Source organism: Saimiri boliviensis, chromosome 3 (assembly GCF_048565385.1).
Source record: "Saimiri boliviensis isolate mSaiBol1 chromosome 3, mSaiBol1.pri, whole genome shotgun sequence".
Classification (NCBI taxonomy): Eukaryota; Metazoa; Chordata; class Mammalia; order Primates; family Cebidae; genus Saimiri; species Saimiri boliviensis.
This window is the reverse complement of record NC_133451.1, coordinates 168,449,506-168,467,789: the sequence shown is the minus strand read 5'-3', so window position 1 is coordinate 168,467,789 and position 18,284 is coordinate 168,449,506. Positions and strand designations below refer to the sequence as shown.

At 36.1% G+C, this 18,284-nt stretch overlaps 1 protein-coding gene across 3 annotated transcripts in view; it reads right to left on the bottom strand.

The window, feature by feature from the left end:
* Positions 1–18,284, bottom strand: part of PDE5A (phosphodiesterase 5A) — a 121,587-nt gene that overhangs the window by 79,636 nt on the left and 23,667 nt on the right. For all 3 annotated transcript variants that reach the window (XM_003929734.4, XM_010340346.3, XM_010340345.3), the window contains exon 3: positions 12,030–12,119. In XM_003929734.4, the coding sequence (XP_003929783.2) occupies positions 12,030–12,119 (90 nt within the window). The remainder of the gene's footprint in view (positions 1–12,029; positions 12,120–18,284) is intronic.

Sequence of the window (18,284 nt, the reverse complement as noted above, 5' to 3'; positions counted from 1 at the left end):
GGGCAGTGGCTCATGCCTGTAATCCCAACTCTTTGGGAGGCCTAGGCAGGCAGATCTCAAGGTCAGGAGTTCAAGACCAGCCTGGCAAACATAGTGAAACCCTGCCTTTACTAAAAATACAAAAAATTAGCCAGGTGTGGTTGTGGGGGCCTGTAATTCTAGCTACTCAGGAGGCTGAAGCAGGAGAATCACTTGAACTTAGGAGGCGGAGATGGCAGTGAGCTGAGATTGTGCCATTGCACCGGCCTAGACAAGAGTGAAACTTCATTTCAAAAAATAAAAAGTTTTTTTTTTTTTTTTTTTTTTTTTTTTTTTTTTTTAAATAAAGATGAGGTTTCACCATGATGGCCAGGCTGGTCTTGAACTCCTAACCTCAGGTGATCCACCCACCTAGGCCTCCCAAAGTGCTAGGATTACAGGCGTGAGCCACTGTGCCTGGCTGAAAAAGTCTTTTAATATCTCATTCATTTGCCACCATACAAAGAGGCAGACATCTCCCTCCTGTTCTCCTTAGTCTTCCCTTTTTCATGCTGTCCTTCCTCTTCTCCCTCTGATTCAAGAAAATCTTGAACACCAATTTTTGTGTAAACCTCTGTGTAAACCCAGTCTACATCGCCTCTTCTCTCATAGTTCATATTATTTTTTAGTACATGAAAGGTGAGACAAATGATTTTAAAAGATCATTTTAATTAATGAGCACAATTCCTCTTTTATCCTCTGGCTAGTTTTAAGGAAAGAGAAAAAAAAAACATAGATATATATGTTCTATATAATCAATAATGAAAGTACATCAGTATTATGCCTGGTAGGTTAAAGTCTCCCCACAAATTCTTTGATACTACTCTTTTCAAGAGCTGGAGCCTAATTCCCTTCCTTTTGAGTTGGGGTAGAAATTAAAGCCTCACTGCTAAAGAACAGAATGCCGGAAAAGTCTTGGTGATGGACAACTTTGGAGATGAGGTCATATACAGCACTACTGCTTCCTCCTTGCTCAAATTGCTCACTCTGGAGAAGTCAGCTGCCATGACAGAAGGAGACTGAATAACTTATGAGGAGCCCACATGGTGAGGAATGGAGCAATCATTCCAAGAACCTCTTGCAAATGGATGATCAAGCGTAAGTCATGTAGCCCCTGCCCACATCCTGACTGCATGAGAAACCTGAGCCAGAAGGAACCAAGCTTGCTAAGTCACTACAGAACTTCTGAGCCACAAAAACTGTGAGATAATAAGTGCTTGTTCAGAATCACTTAGTGTAATTTGTTATGTTGCAAGAGATAACCAAAACGGCATAGTATGCATGATTATCAAATAACCTGTAATAATCAAATAGATCTAGAATTCTAAATCAAGATCATTTTCACTCCATTTCACTACTATAAACTGATGCAAAAATTTTTTTAAATGTTTATATGATTACAATCTCTTGCTCTTTAATTTAAATTCAGCCTAGACTATTAATTTTCATTGTATGATCAAAAGCAAGTGGAGATTTAGCCTAGACTATTAATTTCCATTTTATGGCAGAAGAGAAGCAAATGGAGATTTTTAGAGAAGCATTTAATAAGAAGAAATACAGGATATTTAATGGTTGATAAAATACTTTACCTATGTAATCTTAGACATTAAAAGGTGAGTATAGATGTTTGTACATATCTATTGAGAGCAGCAATTTCATTAACAATCACCTTTACTCTTTAAGAATACCTGAAAACATAAAAATTATTTTTTAGTCATAATCCATTCCAGGGTCCAATTATATGAGGTCAGGTTAGGTATTATACAAAGAAATGTTTTATGCTTATCTGGTTCCAGACCTCTAATATCCATTATTCAGGGACTATGTAAAACTTCTCAAAATTAAATTTATAAATAATTTGTTAAATTTAAAATGTAATACACTCCAAAAAGTGCTGGAATGGTGATCTTGCACCTACCAATGAAGACAAATTCCCTATTAAATAAAAAATAGCATTCAGTATGAACCAAATTTTCTGATCATTAAAAATAGGGTATCGTTTGGATACACAAAGCCTACCACATTAATTTAATCGTTAGTTTCAAGTTTTTATTCACTCTTTCTTTTTCTTCTTGATCAGTAGCGTAAATTTGGGGATTTCACCTATTACCAATATGTTTTTCATCTGCTGCTCTTAATAAACATTCTTCTTTTAGGAAAGCAGTTAATACCTTCATAATATATACTTTGCTATTTAAAGGGCAATGTGGAGAAGGAAAGAGAAAGGATCATCACTATCACAGCCTCAAGTCCAGAACAAATGGAAACTTTGCTGAGCACTTTTGCTTCTGAAGCAAAGCTACAGGAAAGAATACTGTGGGGAATAAATGCAATGAACAATTTATAAGTTTCCTTTTTTTGTTTGTTTGTTTTTTTCTTTTTTTGGAGACAGAATCTCACTCTGTTGCTCAGGCTGGAGTGCAATGGCAAGATCTTGGCTCATTGCAACCTCTACCTCCCTGGTTCAAGCGATTCTCTTGCCTCAGCCTCCTGAGTAGCTGGGATTACAGGCCCACGCCACCACTCCCAGCTAATTTTGTATTTTTAGTAGAGACGGGGTTTCACCATGCTGGCCAGACTGGTCTTGAATGCCTAACCTCAGGCAATCCTCCCACCTTGGCCTTCCAAAGTGCTGGGATTACAAGCGTGAGCCACTGCACCTGGCAAATTTGTAAGTTTTCAAAAACACCTAACTAGCCAATTCTTTAAGACTAAAATAGTTCTAGATCAACCGATATTCTGCTATTAAACTCTCCTTATTTTTGCATTTGTATTTTCATCTATTTTGACTTAAAATTGAGGGATTATTAATAAAACCGTAACATTTATTTGCTGGAAGTTTACTTGTCAAATTTAAGAAAGCCGCAGTCAGTACTGTGAGTGTGAGATCATAGACAAGAACTCCTTGGCCTCCACCCTCCATGGAGACCAAGCATCTGTCATCAGGAACATTTTTATGTGCTTCCTCCCTTGAGGCTGTGAAATGAACACAGCAGGGTACTTTCATATCTCCCCAGGGATTTCTCTAGCTACCCCAGTTCAGTCTTCCTTCGAACTTGGGTGTTGCATATTGGACTCATTTAACATATATCTTGCTCCTTTATATAGATATTTAATTTTTGGTGTACAAGATCTACCTCTCTACCTCTTCAATTTTTTTTTTTTTTGAGATGGAATCTCATTCACTCTGTCACCCAAGCTGGGGTGCACTGGCACGATCTCAGTTCACTGCAGCCTCCATCTCCCAGCCAGGTTCAAGCTGTCCTCCTGCCTGAGCCTCCTGAGCAGCGGGGATTACAGGTGCACACCACCACGCCCAGCTAATTTTTGTTTTTTTAGTAGAGACAGGGTTTCACCATATTGGCCAGGCTGGTCTTGAACTCCTTGCCTCAAGTGATCCACCCCATGTCGGCATCCCAAAGTTCTTGGATTACAGGCATGAGCCACCACACCCAGCTTACCTCTCCAAATTGAAAAAAAAAATGTAAAAGCAAGTATCTTCTTTGCTTCATTTACAAAAAAAAAAAAAAAATCTACAAAGTGCAGTGATTCAATAGTTACTTGTCAAACAAGATAATTTAGGAGAAATAAATGAAAAGATGTTTAAATAAGCAGACACAATCATAAAACTTAAATTACAGAAAACATTTACTTTTGTATGTTGTAGTTGGAATTACATATCTGATTTCATTAATGCCTCAATTTGTGATTTTTGGTAGGTATTAATCACTTGGATTCATCGAGGTGTAAATCTCATAAAAATTAGCTGATACTTTTTGAATCTTTTTAGTTTCTAAAGGGAAGGTATAAGCTAAAATGCTAAGATGTTAGCTAAAATGCTCTTTTACCACATTGTAATGAATTTATCCTAAATCCTTGATTTCAACTGTCATATTTGCATCAAAGAATTGCAAGTGTATCACCAAATAGGATAAGATAAATCAAGATGATAAGATAAAAAGAGAAGGAGGAAAGACCTCTGATTCCAAACTGAATTTCTACTTAATAACTAGAGTTGACATTCAACATTGGTAGTTCAGTCTAGCTTGAAAGACATTATTGAATATAATCTCTAGTTCAGATCAATAAGAAATTTTCAGAACTTGCATTATTTCATAATGTCCTGCTTTCTACCCCTTGTCCCCTCCTCCCCAAATAATCTACAAAAAAGAAAAAAAAAATCAGTAGGCCCTGAGTGACAAATAGGCCTCTGAGTAAGAGTTACTATTCAGGGTCAGTTATACCAGCCCCTATAAATGAAAAAGAACACTCATCTTCACTATGTCATAACAAGCAATATTTCAGGGGAGGGCAGTATTTCACAAATAGGTCATCTGAGCTAGAGGGAAAGATCTGAGTTTCTCTGTAATTCTTTACTAAACAAAAATGAATTCTGTCTAGTTACAGAAATAATACATGTGACAAAGATAAAAACTGGTCTAAGTTCCAGGTCTGAAAAATCCAGAATTAACTTTGAAAGAAATTTAATAGCAGCCCTAAAAATTCGCATACCTATAATTTTTATTTTTTATTCATTATGTTTCATTTGTAGTCATGATTCTTCTCTGGAACAGGTTGACTCAGATTAGTATGAAACATGCTCCTGTAACTCCTTTATCCCTGGTAAAAATTTCCTTATAGATTCCTCTTAAGGCCATATAGAGGATGTGACTATGATATATTTCTTGTCATTTCATTTTTCATTTTAAAAAGTCTGTCTGCAGAGCAGTTTAAACACTAACTGGGGCCAGCAGGAATACAGTCAGATCTCCTTCTTGCTACCTCAAGTCCTGCTTCTGCTGCATGCAGTCACCTTAAACACATCAGTGCACCTTCCACTCCAACAAGATCAACAATAATTTAAGTGCTTAGTGCAGAGTCTCAGAAAAAAAAAAAAAAAAAAAAAAAAAAAAAAACCAATAAGGAGGGATGTAGAGTGCAGGCTTCCATGGTAGACTTTTAAGAAATGTTCTTTTCTCTATTATGACCCCTATAGTCAGAATGCCTGGTTTTGAATCTTGGCTTTGTCAGTTTTTAGTTACGTGACTTTGAGCAAGTTTTCTAAATGTGTGAATTCTCAGTTTCCTTTTTTGTTAGGTAGGAATAAGATAATGAATGGGCTACCTCTTATGGTTGTCATGAAGATTAAATGAACTAATACCTGCCAGATCATTAGCACAGTTTCCGTAAGATTTGCTCAATAAATATCACACATGTTCACTGTCTCCTACATACAAGGCAGTTATTTCCAAAGCCCTATCCCATACTCCTCAAACTACTCCTTCATATATATATATATATATATATATATATATATATATATATATATATATCCTGGACTGGCTCTCTTCTATCCCTTGATCATTCTTTTCTTTCTGTCTTTATTCATTTTCTCCAGCCAGTCACTCTTTGACCTTTCCAAAATAAATTATTTTAGCTTTCTAATGCTTCCCAAGTTTCTTTTTACACGTTCCCATTAACTCCCTTCTCTTGAAGGGAGTAGGGAGAAGGAAGATTGCAAAAACTTAACCTCTATGATTTTTTTCAAAAATTACTATCACACATGTTTAGTAATATCTATGGTTCTTACTTCTAAAAAAAAGCACTGCTGTATCTGTAACACTTATGATTATAACATAAATGAAAGGAACTCCCAAACATTTTTAATTAGTTGAAATACTTTACAAGAATAAGAGGCAAATAAAGAGCTTAGATATTTCAGTGAATCTTTAAAATCTTCCTGCGGTTTCTGGCTTATGTTATAATTCAAACTTTAGTACTGTATTCAGTTGTCAACTGCTCCATTCAAACAGCTTTCCGGAGTTGGTACCTCTGTCTTTAAAAACCAGTGTCACTAAAAGGTATTAGGATATTTTGTAAACAATCAATGATTAATGATTCAATAATCACAGTTCTTTTTAGGTTCCTGGGTAATTAGTCGGAATGGGTATTGGCTTACTCAATAAGGCTGGACTTAGAAAAAGAGAAAACACCAAATTCATTTTGCCTCATTTATGAGGGAAAATAGAGAAAAACACATTTCTCTTAAGTTTAAAGTTTGTTAGAGGGTAATCAACTATAGACTATGTTAGAGGGTGTGTTGGCTATCCCAGTTACCCGAGTACTAGCTTTGGTCCCAGTTAACTGATTATTATGTGGCTCATGACCTCTTTATACAATTCCTATTCCTTGTCTCTCTTAAAAGCTCTATTGGTTCTATATATTTTTTTTAAAGAATAGTAGCTGCTGCACTTTTTTTTTTTTTTTTTTTTTTTTGAGACGGAGTTTCACTCTTGTTACCCAGGCAGGAGTGCAATGGCACGATCTCGGCTCACTACAACCTCCGCCTCCCGGGTTCAGGCAATTCTCCTGCCTCAGCCTCCTGAGTAGCTGGGATTACAGGCACGTGCCACCATGCCCAGCTAATTTTTTGTATTTTTAGTAGAGACGGGGTTTCACCATGTTAACCAGGTTGGTTAACAGCGCCCGGCACTGCTGCACTTCTAATGTGCTAGTGAGGAATTTCTCTTCCTGGGTCCAAAAGGGCGTGGTTTTAAAGGTATGAGTTTCCTGGCTCCGGGCCTTCATCTGGGAACCAGAGGGTTTTCAAATGTAAAGTTCTTTGCCCAGATTTCCCTGGGCGGGATAGGTAGAGAAAGCCAGATGATGCTCCTTTGTCCAAAAAAAACCCACCGAAAGCTCTGGGAGTGGGCGGCTCTGTAACTCAAAGAGTTGTGGACCAAGCCCAATCCAGTATCAGAGTCAAAGATCAATCACTCCAGATGAAGTTTAAAAGAAGTCTTCTCATTGGAGGAGAACATGAATGGGGAGGGAATAACTCAAAGGTTAAAACTCCAGCTGCGCCGGGCGCAGTGGCTCAAACCTGTAATCCCAGCACTTTGGGAGGCGGAGGCGGGTGGATCACGAGTTCAAGAGATCGAGACCATCCTGGTCAACATGGTGAAACCCCGTCTCTACTGAAAATACAAAAAATTAGCTGGGCATAGTGGCGCGTGCCTGTAATCCCAGCTACTCAGGAGGCTGAGGCAGGAGAATTGCCTGAACCCAGGAGGCGGAGGTTGCGGTGAGCCGAGATCGCACCATTGCACTCCAGCCTGGGCAACAAGAGAGCGGAACTCCGTCTCAAAAAAAAAAAAAAAAAAAAAAAAACTCCAACTGCTTCCTACCAATACGGATTCCTTCTCTGGGTCCCCTCCCATGACTGCATAGGAGCTGTCTTTCTCTTGGTCTCTGTTTAATAAATTGCTTTTCTGCAAAACTCTTTGGGTCCTTGAACGGAAAACTCACTGCGCCTCCAGGGCCCCTTTCCCCATTTTTCTGTGTTAGCGAGGCTAAGAACCTCTTCAGAACTGGGAGCTGAGTACCCTCCCCGGTTACACCAGGAACTATGTTAAACCCTTCACTCACACGAATGCATTTAATCTTCCCAATAACTCTTTAAGGCAGATCTTTTTATTGCTCTCATTTTGCAGATAAGGAAACTGAAGAAAATCAAAGAGATTAACCAGTTCCATTCTGGTTTGTCAGCAGGCAAGTGGTAAAGATGGGATTCAAGTTCACAGCAGGCAATCTTAATTAGTCCCAAAAGCCTTCATGCAACTTTCCATTTTGGTCTAAAATTTTCATGAGAGAGACAGTAGTTATGTGTACATAAAAAAGCAAACACTACTGTGAGTTTCTTTATACAGACACAAATTTAAAGATAATTCTGAAGTCAAATATTGCACCTTGTTTGTGGCCTTGGTTTGTCTCTTGGCCAGCCAAAGTACTTTCTATACTAATAACAGCCACGCTTGATATTCTGTCTCTCTTCATTCTTTTCTCTGAAAACGTTAATTCTTAGAAGAAATAATTTTGAACTTGGCAGTGTGGACGTGGGAGGAAAGGGAGCAAGGTGGGAAGGAAGGAGAATGGGGAGGGTCAGCAAGATGTTTAAAAAGCTGTGTTCTGGAAGCCCTCTCTTGAATAAAGCTACAGATTGAACATCTCTCTTATCCAAAATGCTCAGAACTTAGAAGTGCTTCAAGTTTTAGATTATTTTTGGATTTTGGAATATTTGCATTATTATCAGTTGAGCATTCCTAACAGAAAAATCCAAAGTGATTCAATGAGCATTTCTTTTGTGGCTCATGTTGGCACTCAAAAAGTGTCACATTTTGGAGCATTTTGGATTTTCAAATTAGGGATACTCAACCTGTACTTAGTCCCCAGTGAAGCTACTAAAGGTTTTTTAATCTCATGAAATGCTTGGTATAAGAGTCCAAGCCTCATATCAAGTCACCACAAGGTAAAACAGACACCAGCAGAAGAGGATGTGGGAGCACAGAGAGAGATACAAGAAAGCTCAGGAATCTAGCAGAAGTCTAAAGCAGAGCTTTGGGCTATTTGGGGAATCTGTGGCCAAACCCACTTCAATCAGATCTATAAGCAGGCAATGGGTCCTTGGCTAACAGTGGGGTTATACATTCATGTAATGAAATTTAAATCATCTCCTAGTAGAATGCCTATTAAAATGACTGATACACTATGTGTTGCCAAAGATGTGATGTAAGGGGAACTCTCACACACTGCTGATAAGAATGAAATATGGTACAGGTACTTTGGAAGAGTTTGGAAGTTTCAAATAAAATTCAACAAATGCCTACCACACAACTTAGGAATGATCCTTCTACGTGTTTACCCAAAAGATGTAAAAGCATAAGTCCACACAAAGATCTGTATGTAAACACTGACAACAGCTTTTTTTCCATAATAGACACAAACTGAAAATAACTCAAATGTTTACCAACTGTTGAATGCATAAACAAATTGTGGTGTATCCATACCACGGAATAAGTCACTCAGCAATAAAAAGGTACAAACTACCTTTACATCCAACAGTAGGGCTGAATCATACACTTATTAGGCTAAGTGAAAGAAGGTAGATACAAAAGACCACATACTGTATGATTCCATTTAAATGACATTCTAGAAAAAGCAAAACAATAGTGACGAAAAGCAGATCAATGCTCGTCAGGATTTGGGGTTAAGGGAGGAGGAGGATGAGATCAACTGCAAGGGGTGCACAGGAATATTTGAGGCGACAGAGTGTTCTCCACGTTGATTGCAGTGGTGGTTACATGATCAAATACGCATTTCTCAAAATTCTTCTAATTGTACACTTAAGCTGTAATTTATACAATATAATTTACATACAATAAATTATATTGTATGTGTATTAGTCTGTTCTCACACTGCTATGAAGAAATACCTGAGACTGGGTAATTTATAAAGGAAAGAGGTTTAATTGACACACAGTTTCTCATTGCTGGGGAGGCCCCAGGAAACTTACAATCATGCCAGAAGGTAAAGGAGAAGCAAACACCTTCACATGGTGGGAGGATGGAGTGAATATAAGTAGGTGAAATGCCAGATGCTTATAAAACCATCAGATCTCGTGAGACTCACTCACTATCATGAACAGCATGGGGGAAACCGCCCACATGATCCAATTACCTCCACTTGGTCCCCACCTTGATATGTGGGGATTATGGAGATTATAATTCAAGGTGAGATTTTGGGTGGGGACACAGCCAAACCATATCACTATGTAAATTATATCTCAATATAGCTGTGGGTTTTTTTAAAGCTATTTTTTATTTAATTTAAATCATCCTCAATGGCAGTCATAATACGGAATAATGTATATTCTGAGGATACTTTCTGATAGAAGGGGCCATCCTACTCACTTATTCCTAGTGACTCTGTTGCATTTTCATCAGTTTCCCCAATCCTGACTGTTGGAGAAATTGTTCATGCCATATAGAAAGAGAAGCTTAATCACGGCATGATTCAAGCTGAATCCCTTTGCCAGTACAAACTTGTTTTGGGGGGCCAACGATTTTAAAGTATACTTAATAACTAAAAGCTGAACATTGTCTTCCTAAGTGCACTGAACATTGTCTTAAGTGCACAGAATCATAGTCTATGGTTTATAACTAGGCCTGCCAGATAAAATATGAGTTCGGATAAACAATAAATATTTTATTAGTTTAATGATGTCCCAAATAATGCATGGGACAATTTTTTTTTAATTTGATATACCTAACAACTATATTAATAACACTATAATAATCAGTCCACGTATGGCCTTTTCATTTTTATTTACTCATTCACATACTTAGTAAATTAAACTTATTAATTAATCTCATGTCATTGCTGCAGGCATGTTTAGTTGCTATTGCTGGAACTCCCCCTTTTTAAGAAACCATGTGGGAACTCTAAGGCACTGAGAATGACTACTGAGAAATAACTGACTTAGGACCATGTAAATTAAATTGGGATTAGAAGACTCAGGTCATCATCAACTTGGTACTTGTTGGAAAAGAATGTCAGGTTCTACCCAGACCTACTGAATTCAGAATCTGCAGTTTAACAAAATCCCCAGGTTATTCCTATGCACAACACAGTTTTAGAAGCCCTGATTTAGAAAGCTGTGTTTTAGGCAAATTCCCAGGGCAGTGATATGTAAAATAGATTAAAGGGAAATTGACTTCAAGGATAGAAACACCTTACAAGAACATTTAAAAAGTTCAGGCATTACTTCAAAATCTTAATCATAGTGCAGGTAGCACAAATAAAAAGAAAAAAATATTGAAATCAGAAACATTCTAATGAAAAATATCAACGGGGTTTGATGATAGACTAGATGGAAGGAAAATAAATGTGAGAATTTGAATATAAATCAAGTAGAAGCACTTCTAATATGATTAGCAGTGGTCCCAACCTTGGCCACACATTTCAGTCATTTGGGAGCTTTAACAAATGCTGATACCTGGGTCCCAATCTCTGAGATTCTGATTTAAGGTGAAACCTTGGCACCAGAATTTTTAAATGCTATACCTGATAGCTGGTAAAACATTATTTCCGCATGTGTCTGTGAGGGTGTTCCCAGAAGAGAATCAGTAGACTGAGTGAAAAAGATTCTCCTTCACCAATGTAAGTGGGCATCATCCAATCCATTGAAGACCCAGACAGAACAAAAAGTCAGAGAAAGAGCATATTTTGCTCCTTTTCAGAAGCAGGGACATCCATCCTCTCCCTCTTCTGAGACCACAGAACTTCAAATACTCAGATCCTTGGACTCCAGGACTCACACCAGCAAACCTCCCAGTTTCTCAGGCCTTCAGCCTCAGACTGAATTACACCACAGGCTTTCCTCATTCTCCAGCTTGAAGATGGCAGATTGTGGGACTTCTTGGTCTCCATAACTACATGAGCTAATTCCCATAAATAAATCCCCTCATATATCTACATACATCCTATTGATTCTGTTTCTGTGGAGAACTCTGATTAATACAATTGGTAATCTTTTAGACTTTTCCAGTTGGTTGTAATACACAGTCAGGATTGAGAATGCTAAATTGAAATATTCAGTTTAACTGATATTTTATTAACTCTTTTTTCCAAATAAGTGTAAAATGAAGAGGCAACTCAGTGCTAACAGAATCCAAGTCTTCTAGATAGAGGAAATATAAACTAACATATTTTCATTTGCCTGTTAAAATTTCAAATTGAAATTTACATAATTAGAGTTAGCTATGATTTCCATTTTTTTCAAAACCTCAGTTTGAATGAAATCAGTTAATGACCATTGTAGTTGGATGAACATTTATGAATATTACCCATAAGCCTAAAACATAATATGCAATAAATTGATTCCAATCACAACCATAATTACATATCTTAAGATAGAATAAGGTCTTCAGGAAGAGGGGAAGTAGAATATGACATGCATAAAATTTATTTCCAAGTCAACGACCATAGTGATTATCAGAATTAGGTCCTATAACTAAAACCTAACTAAAAAAAAATCAAGGAGAACATTTAAGAACTTTATAGATAATTTGTCACTAAAGCATTATTTCATATACATGCAAAGTAAATATAAAAGATTTTTCAAAAAGAAAATTATTTCCAATGACCTTTTATAAAATGGAAAATTGGCTTACCTCTTCCCTATGATTCTTAATTGGCATACAAAGAATGCTTTGTGTCTTGTAACCTGTAATTTGGTCAACTTCTGCATTGAACCGAGGATCCTAGTATGGAAAAAGAAATTCAATTTAATGACTGACCTGTTCAAAGATTGATTCGATTTTTCTGATTTATTAGATTAGAGAAATCTAACCTTGGACTTACCTTGTTACTCCGAGTAATAATTTTATCGTTGTGAAAGGCATCATCATGTAACTACATATCATATTTGTCAAAGATAAATCTAAGTCACTGAGTTTTTTTTTAAGCAGCTAGTGTTTATGAGAAAAAAAATAGACTCGAACAAATATTCAGAAATAAAGAAAATTCAAAATATTAACCACTTTAGAAAGCTGTACTTAAATTCAGGAAAAAGTGGCATCTCTCCATCTCTGTAATACAATCTCACAGCCTGATTCTATTGTGCCTCCAGAACAACCTTTTCACTAAATGACTTTACTTCCCTTGTAAGGGCTCTTTTACAGTTTCTCAGTATTCTGTACTTCTACCTCAAGTATACATAAGAATTTAAATTATACATACATATATATATATATACACAATCTGATTGAGTCAGATTATAAACAATCCTTTAATCTTTTGAATTTCCCCTTTTACAGGGCACACTATACACATCCAATAATCATAAATAACTTCTGAGGTGTAAAATTTTTAAGTATGAATTAAAGAACAAAGGTAAAGTTTAAATTTTGATTAAACTTTAGATTGGGAAGATCTAAAATTATGCTGTAAACTCTATGAAGGTTTTTTTTTTTTGGATTCAATTCTGTATTCTTAGCACAGGAACTCAGTCAAAAGCATGTGTTAAATCAATGAAGAAATTCATTCGCAAATAATACCACAGTTATCCAATGTGATCATTTTTACCTTACCATATAGTTTTAAGCAAATCTTGTCAATAAAGGGAAAACGAAAGTAGAGAAAATCAACAGCTACAACTACATGAGGTAAGAGTGGAATGGAAACAAGCATTCCAGGACACAAACATCTGAATGAGTGCTATTCCCTTCAAAGCAATAGCCTTGGGGAGTTACATGCTAGACCTAATAATAGCATCACTGCTCCAAAAACTCCGCAGTTGGAATTCCCTTCAGAGAATATGGAATATCCACACTGGAAAAGCTCATCCTTTGATGAACTTTGAAGGTCATTTCTTTTTAAAAAATAAAAATAAATTAGTCACAGTCAAGCCGTGAATGAAGTAAGTGATTACACTAGATTCCATCAATTGGGGTCAGAAATGAGGCCAATTTTCTCCTGAGAGGGCCAAACTTAGCTTACAGATAATTTCAAAAGAAAAGTTACAAAATGGTGAAAAATCAGCATAAATATTTGTGAGAGATGGGAAAGTTCTTCTTCAAAGTTATATCTGAGACTACATTATAAGGAGTTACAATCTGTGGCCATTATCCACTATTAGCAAAAACATATACCAATGTATATATATTCTCTAAATCAGCTACTTCTTAAATCAGCTACCTTGACTCGCTCTGGCATATCTGAACAGAACTGGGCAACCTCCAAACCCTGGTGCATGCCATACCTTATTTGAAAACCTTCCTGACCTTCTCCTGAGTAGCTTCCTCTTTTTCCTTGTCTTCCTCCTCATCTTCTTTTCCCTTATCTATTCAGGAAATTTCCAAGTTTTTCCCACCAATCAGGTCAAGCATAGAATGTGAGGTCCCATTCCAGCCAATGGAAACGGGACACAGTAGTAAGGCGATTGCCTCAGGTTATGAAAGTTATAAATGTCCCTGTCTCCTTGTTCAGATGTGCTCTCATGGCAAGACTGCAGGGGAGTTGCACCCTTTCCGCAGGAAGTAAACTAGCCTTGCTGAGTTATCCGTTATCCATTGTCCCGGTGTGGATTTTTCCCGAGGTTATAAATCCCTTTCGAACAATATTTTACATTATAAACACTACTGCATTTTTGTTTTTTTCTGTAAATATTTTCAAAGTTATATGAATTGAGTGGCAGAGAAAACCTTAGCTGAATCTTCCTAATAAAATTTTTATCTTCAGATATTGTCTAAAGAAAACAGACAAGATAATGATATTGACGAATTAAAGAAGTAAAAATTCGATATATAGTGAATTATTTTAAAAACAGTAAGTAAAATATGAATAAAAATACATGCTCAGTGTTACGTTGTTAATAAATATTTGAATTATTAGACAATTTATAAAGAAGAAGACTTAACCCAACTACCTAATCAAAGCAGTAAAGTCTGACAGATGAAAATTAGTAGGACTTTTACATCTTTTTTGTGTCTACTCTTAATTTGAAATCAACGACAGTTGTGGATTTCACTCTCTGGTGAAGCGGGTAGGAATAAATATATCCTTCAAATTTCATTTGAAATGAATTTCCAAAATCCTGACATCTCAAAGAGTTCTCCTTTAATAATGTACTCAGTGTAAAGACAATACACATAAAGGAGTTCTAACCCCACTAGGTCCAGTAAACACCAAAACAAAAAATGGAAAACTACAATCATTATGATTATTCCTTTCACTGTTTATGAGAACATGACAGTATGAAAGAAATCAAAACTTGGATGTCCACTTGCCATAACAAAGTATCGGGTACCAGTATTCCTTCCTGCTGAAGACAGCTATAAGACTTGATCTGCCATGAGCAGATCAAGGAGAAAGACACGTAAGTCATTGCCATTCAACAATCTGGCTTCTGCCTGAGGGCATTTTCCTGCTTTAGAGAAGGCGGGTGCCTTTCTTATTCCATATATGTATATATGATATATATATATGAAATATATATATGATATATATATGAAATATATATATGGTATATATATATGAAATATATATATGGTATATATATATGAAATATATATATATGGTATATATATATGAAATATATATATGGTGTATATATGAAATATATATATGGTGTATATATGAAATATATATATATGGTGTGTATGTATATATATATATATATATATATATATATATATATATGGAATAAGGAAGCCTAGTCCTTCATTTTTGGAGAAGGAAACACCCAACAGAGAATACAAGAAAAATAATGCATCTTTAGTTGTTGGATGAAATTGGAACTATCAGTATGAATCATTTGTTTTTAATATAATAAGTAGATAATAACAATAATATAATAAGTAGATAATAAGTAGATACAATAAGTAGATAGATGTAGAAATAAATAAAATATAAACGTGTATGTATATTTATATGTTATTTTCCTATCTCTGTTTGCCAGTATACCAGCAGCAATGAGCACATCTAGTGTCTTGATCTTGGTTTCTTAGTACCATTCACCCCACTAAAAGAAACCAGGGCTCCTTGGGAAAAAAGAATGATTCTAGGTCTAGGACAGGGAAAGTCTAAGATAGGTCTCAAACATTCTGATTAGCCAGAAAGTGAAAAAATGCCCCAAAAGTAATGAGGACATAATAAAAAGACACAGGAGTCAGTAAATTTGTTATAGTTTGAATATCAGCATAAAGACAATAAGAGATCATAATTCACTAAAAAAAAGATTAATCCATGAGTCCATAATAATGTGAATGAATGAATGAATGAGAAGGCAAAACTCTCCCTTATATTAGAATTTCAGCTAACAAATATAAGAGGTATGATGGAGTTGGAAAATCACTGGATGCTAAAACTGGGAACAGAGTATTTACACAGTCTCAAAGTATCTGCCCATATGATTAATTATTATTAATTATTAATCCCATATGTACTTGTTAATTACAATGGGAAAAACTGTACCTTTATACTGGAGAAACCAGGTGGATATCACTTTTAAAAAGTTATGAAATTTAACATCATCAATACTTACATCACATAAATATGCCTCATAATTAAACATGTTTCTGGTCTTTGTCTGCAGTTTCTGACATAGACCTCCTAAAGCCCATGGGATTTCTTGAGTGATACTAGTGTATTTTGACATTTGCAACAAGCCGTTTTTAACCATACTCAAATTCAGACTAATGAGGTGAGCCCTAAAAAGCTTCAGGATTGGGACTGGGAATCAGAAAATGCAACCTTGTGATTAGAGGTTTAGAACTTCCAGTCCCACCCCCAACCTCTGGAGATGGGAGACAGGCTGGAGATTAAATCCACTCACCAATGGCCAATAATATAATCAATCACCCTTCCATAATGAAACCTCAATAAAAAGTTCAGAACAATGAAGTCTGGGGGAGTTTCCAGGGTGATGAACATATCGATGTGCTGGGATGGTGGGATTCTAGAGACAGCACCCTCACCTCCCATACCTTGCCCTATGCATCTCTTCCATTTGGCTGCTCCTGAGTTGGAACCTTCTAAATAAAACTGTAATCATAAGCGTAGTGCTTTCTTGAGTTCTGTGAATTATTCTATCTAATTACGGAACCTAAGTGGGGCTCGCACTGGAACCCTTGAATTGGTAGTTAGCCTGGAAGAAGTGTGGTTGTCTAGGGATCCCAATCGTGGCTGATATCTGAAGTTGGAGCAGTCTTGTGGGACTGAGCCCTTAACATGTAGGATCTGTGCTAACTCCATGAAGTTAAGAATCAGAACTGAATTGAGTTGCAGGACACTCAGCTAGTGTCAAAGAATTGGAGAATTAATTAGTTGTTGTTTAGTTAAGATGTCAACATTAACGTCTATGGTATTCCAGCTAAAAGGGCTTAGCCTGAATCTATTTGTGAAGGACATTCTACAAAATAACAGGCCTGTTCCCTTCAAAAATGTCTAAATTTAAAAAGATAAAGAAATGCTGAGAAACTGTTTCAAATTGAAAAGAGACTAAAAAGACATTACAACTATGTGCAATATGGGATCTGAATTAGATCTTGGATTGGGGGGAAATAACTCTAAAGCTTATTAATGGGACAACTAATAAAAGGTTGACTATGAACTATTAAATAATAGTCTTGTATCAGATTAGATAACAGTATTGTATCAATATAAAATTTCCTGATTTTGATAATTATTACTAGGTAAGAGAATATTCTTATCAGAAAATGTACACACTGAACTATTTAGTAAAAACATATCTTTAGTTTATTAAATCATTCAGAAAAAAAATATGCATATATTACTTATGTGCATTATAGAGCGAAAGAGAGGAAATGATAAAGCAAACAACTGGAGAATTGGTAGTTAGCCTGGGGCAAAAAACAACTGGAGAATCTGGGTGAAGCGTGTACAGCAATTTCTTACACTGGTCTTACAACTTTTCTGTGAGTTTAAAATTATATCAAAATAAAAAGAACAGAGAAATTAAGGGAAACAACACAGATGACTTGACGAATTATAAGGCTGGTTTTCTTCCACAGAGTGGAATTTTTAAGATAATGCTTGAAAGTGATTAGAAAATTGAACAAACATAGATAAAGCAGTTCCCAAACTGTGTTCCTAGGGGCACAATTATACCACAATTAGTAGATTTGTCTAAGTTACAACAATAGCTAGGAGTTTTTTTTTTCTTATAAAATTCATTTGGAAATAATTTTGTTCATCTGAAATTCACTTGAAACAGTTTGTATTTCTTTAAACAAATGTCTTGATAAATAGTTGAAGTAGAAAGTGAGACCTGCATGGTGAAAAAAGATGAAAACTTGTTTCTCTGGAGAAAAAGAAAAATGAAAGGGAAAGATGAAATGGGGAAGGGAGGAATAACAGCTACATGGTCAAGGCCACATAAGTGCCAATTCGACCATTTCCTAGGACCCTCCAAGTTTTCTCTCTAGAAATCATGGTTCACATGGAGTGTCTGTCCTGGAGTAGAAACAGGAGGTGAGTCTGAGTTTTGCATTCTGATTGACTTGGGAGAAGGAGAGATGTTTTGACAATGTAAATCCTTAAGGCATAGGAATCATGGGAAGATTTGACTTCTTTAGGACATGGAATGGGGTTCAAGGCAATCCTGTGTAGGTACTGGATGTGATAGTTTTCATATAAAAGGGAAATACCAAGCACTTTATATAGTAGTTCCGATTATATGTCTTACTATTAATAGTTTCTTAGTATAAGTCTTTATATCTTATTAATAAATGTGTTAATATACTCTTGTTACTCATAAATGCTGTGCCAAGCTAGGTGCAGTGGCATACACCTGTGGTCCCACCTACTCAGGACCATACCCCTCTTCTCATGCTCCAATCTGGGCAACACAGTGAGACTCTGGCTTAAAATACATACATACATGGTGGGGCACATTCAAGGTGGTT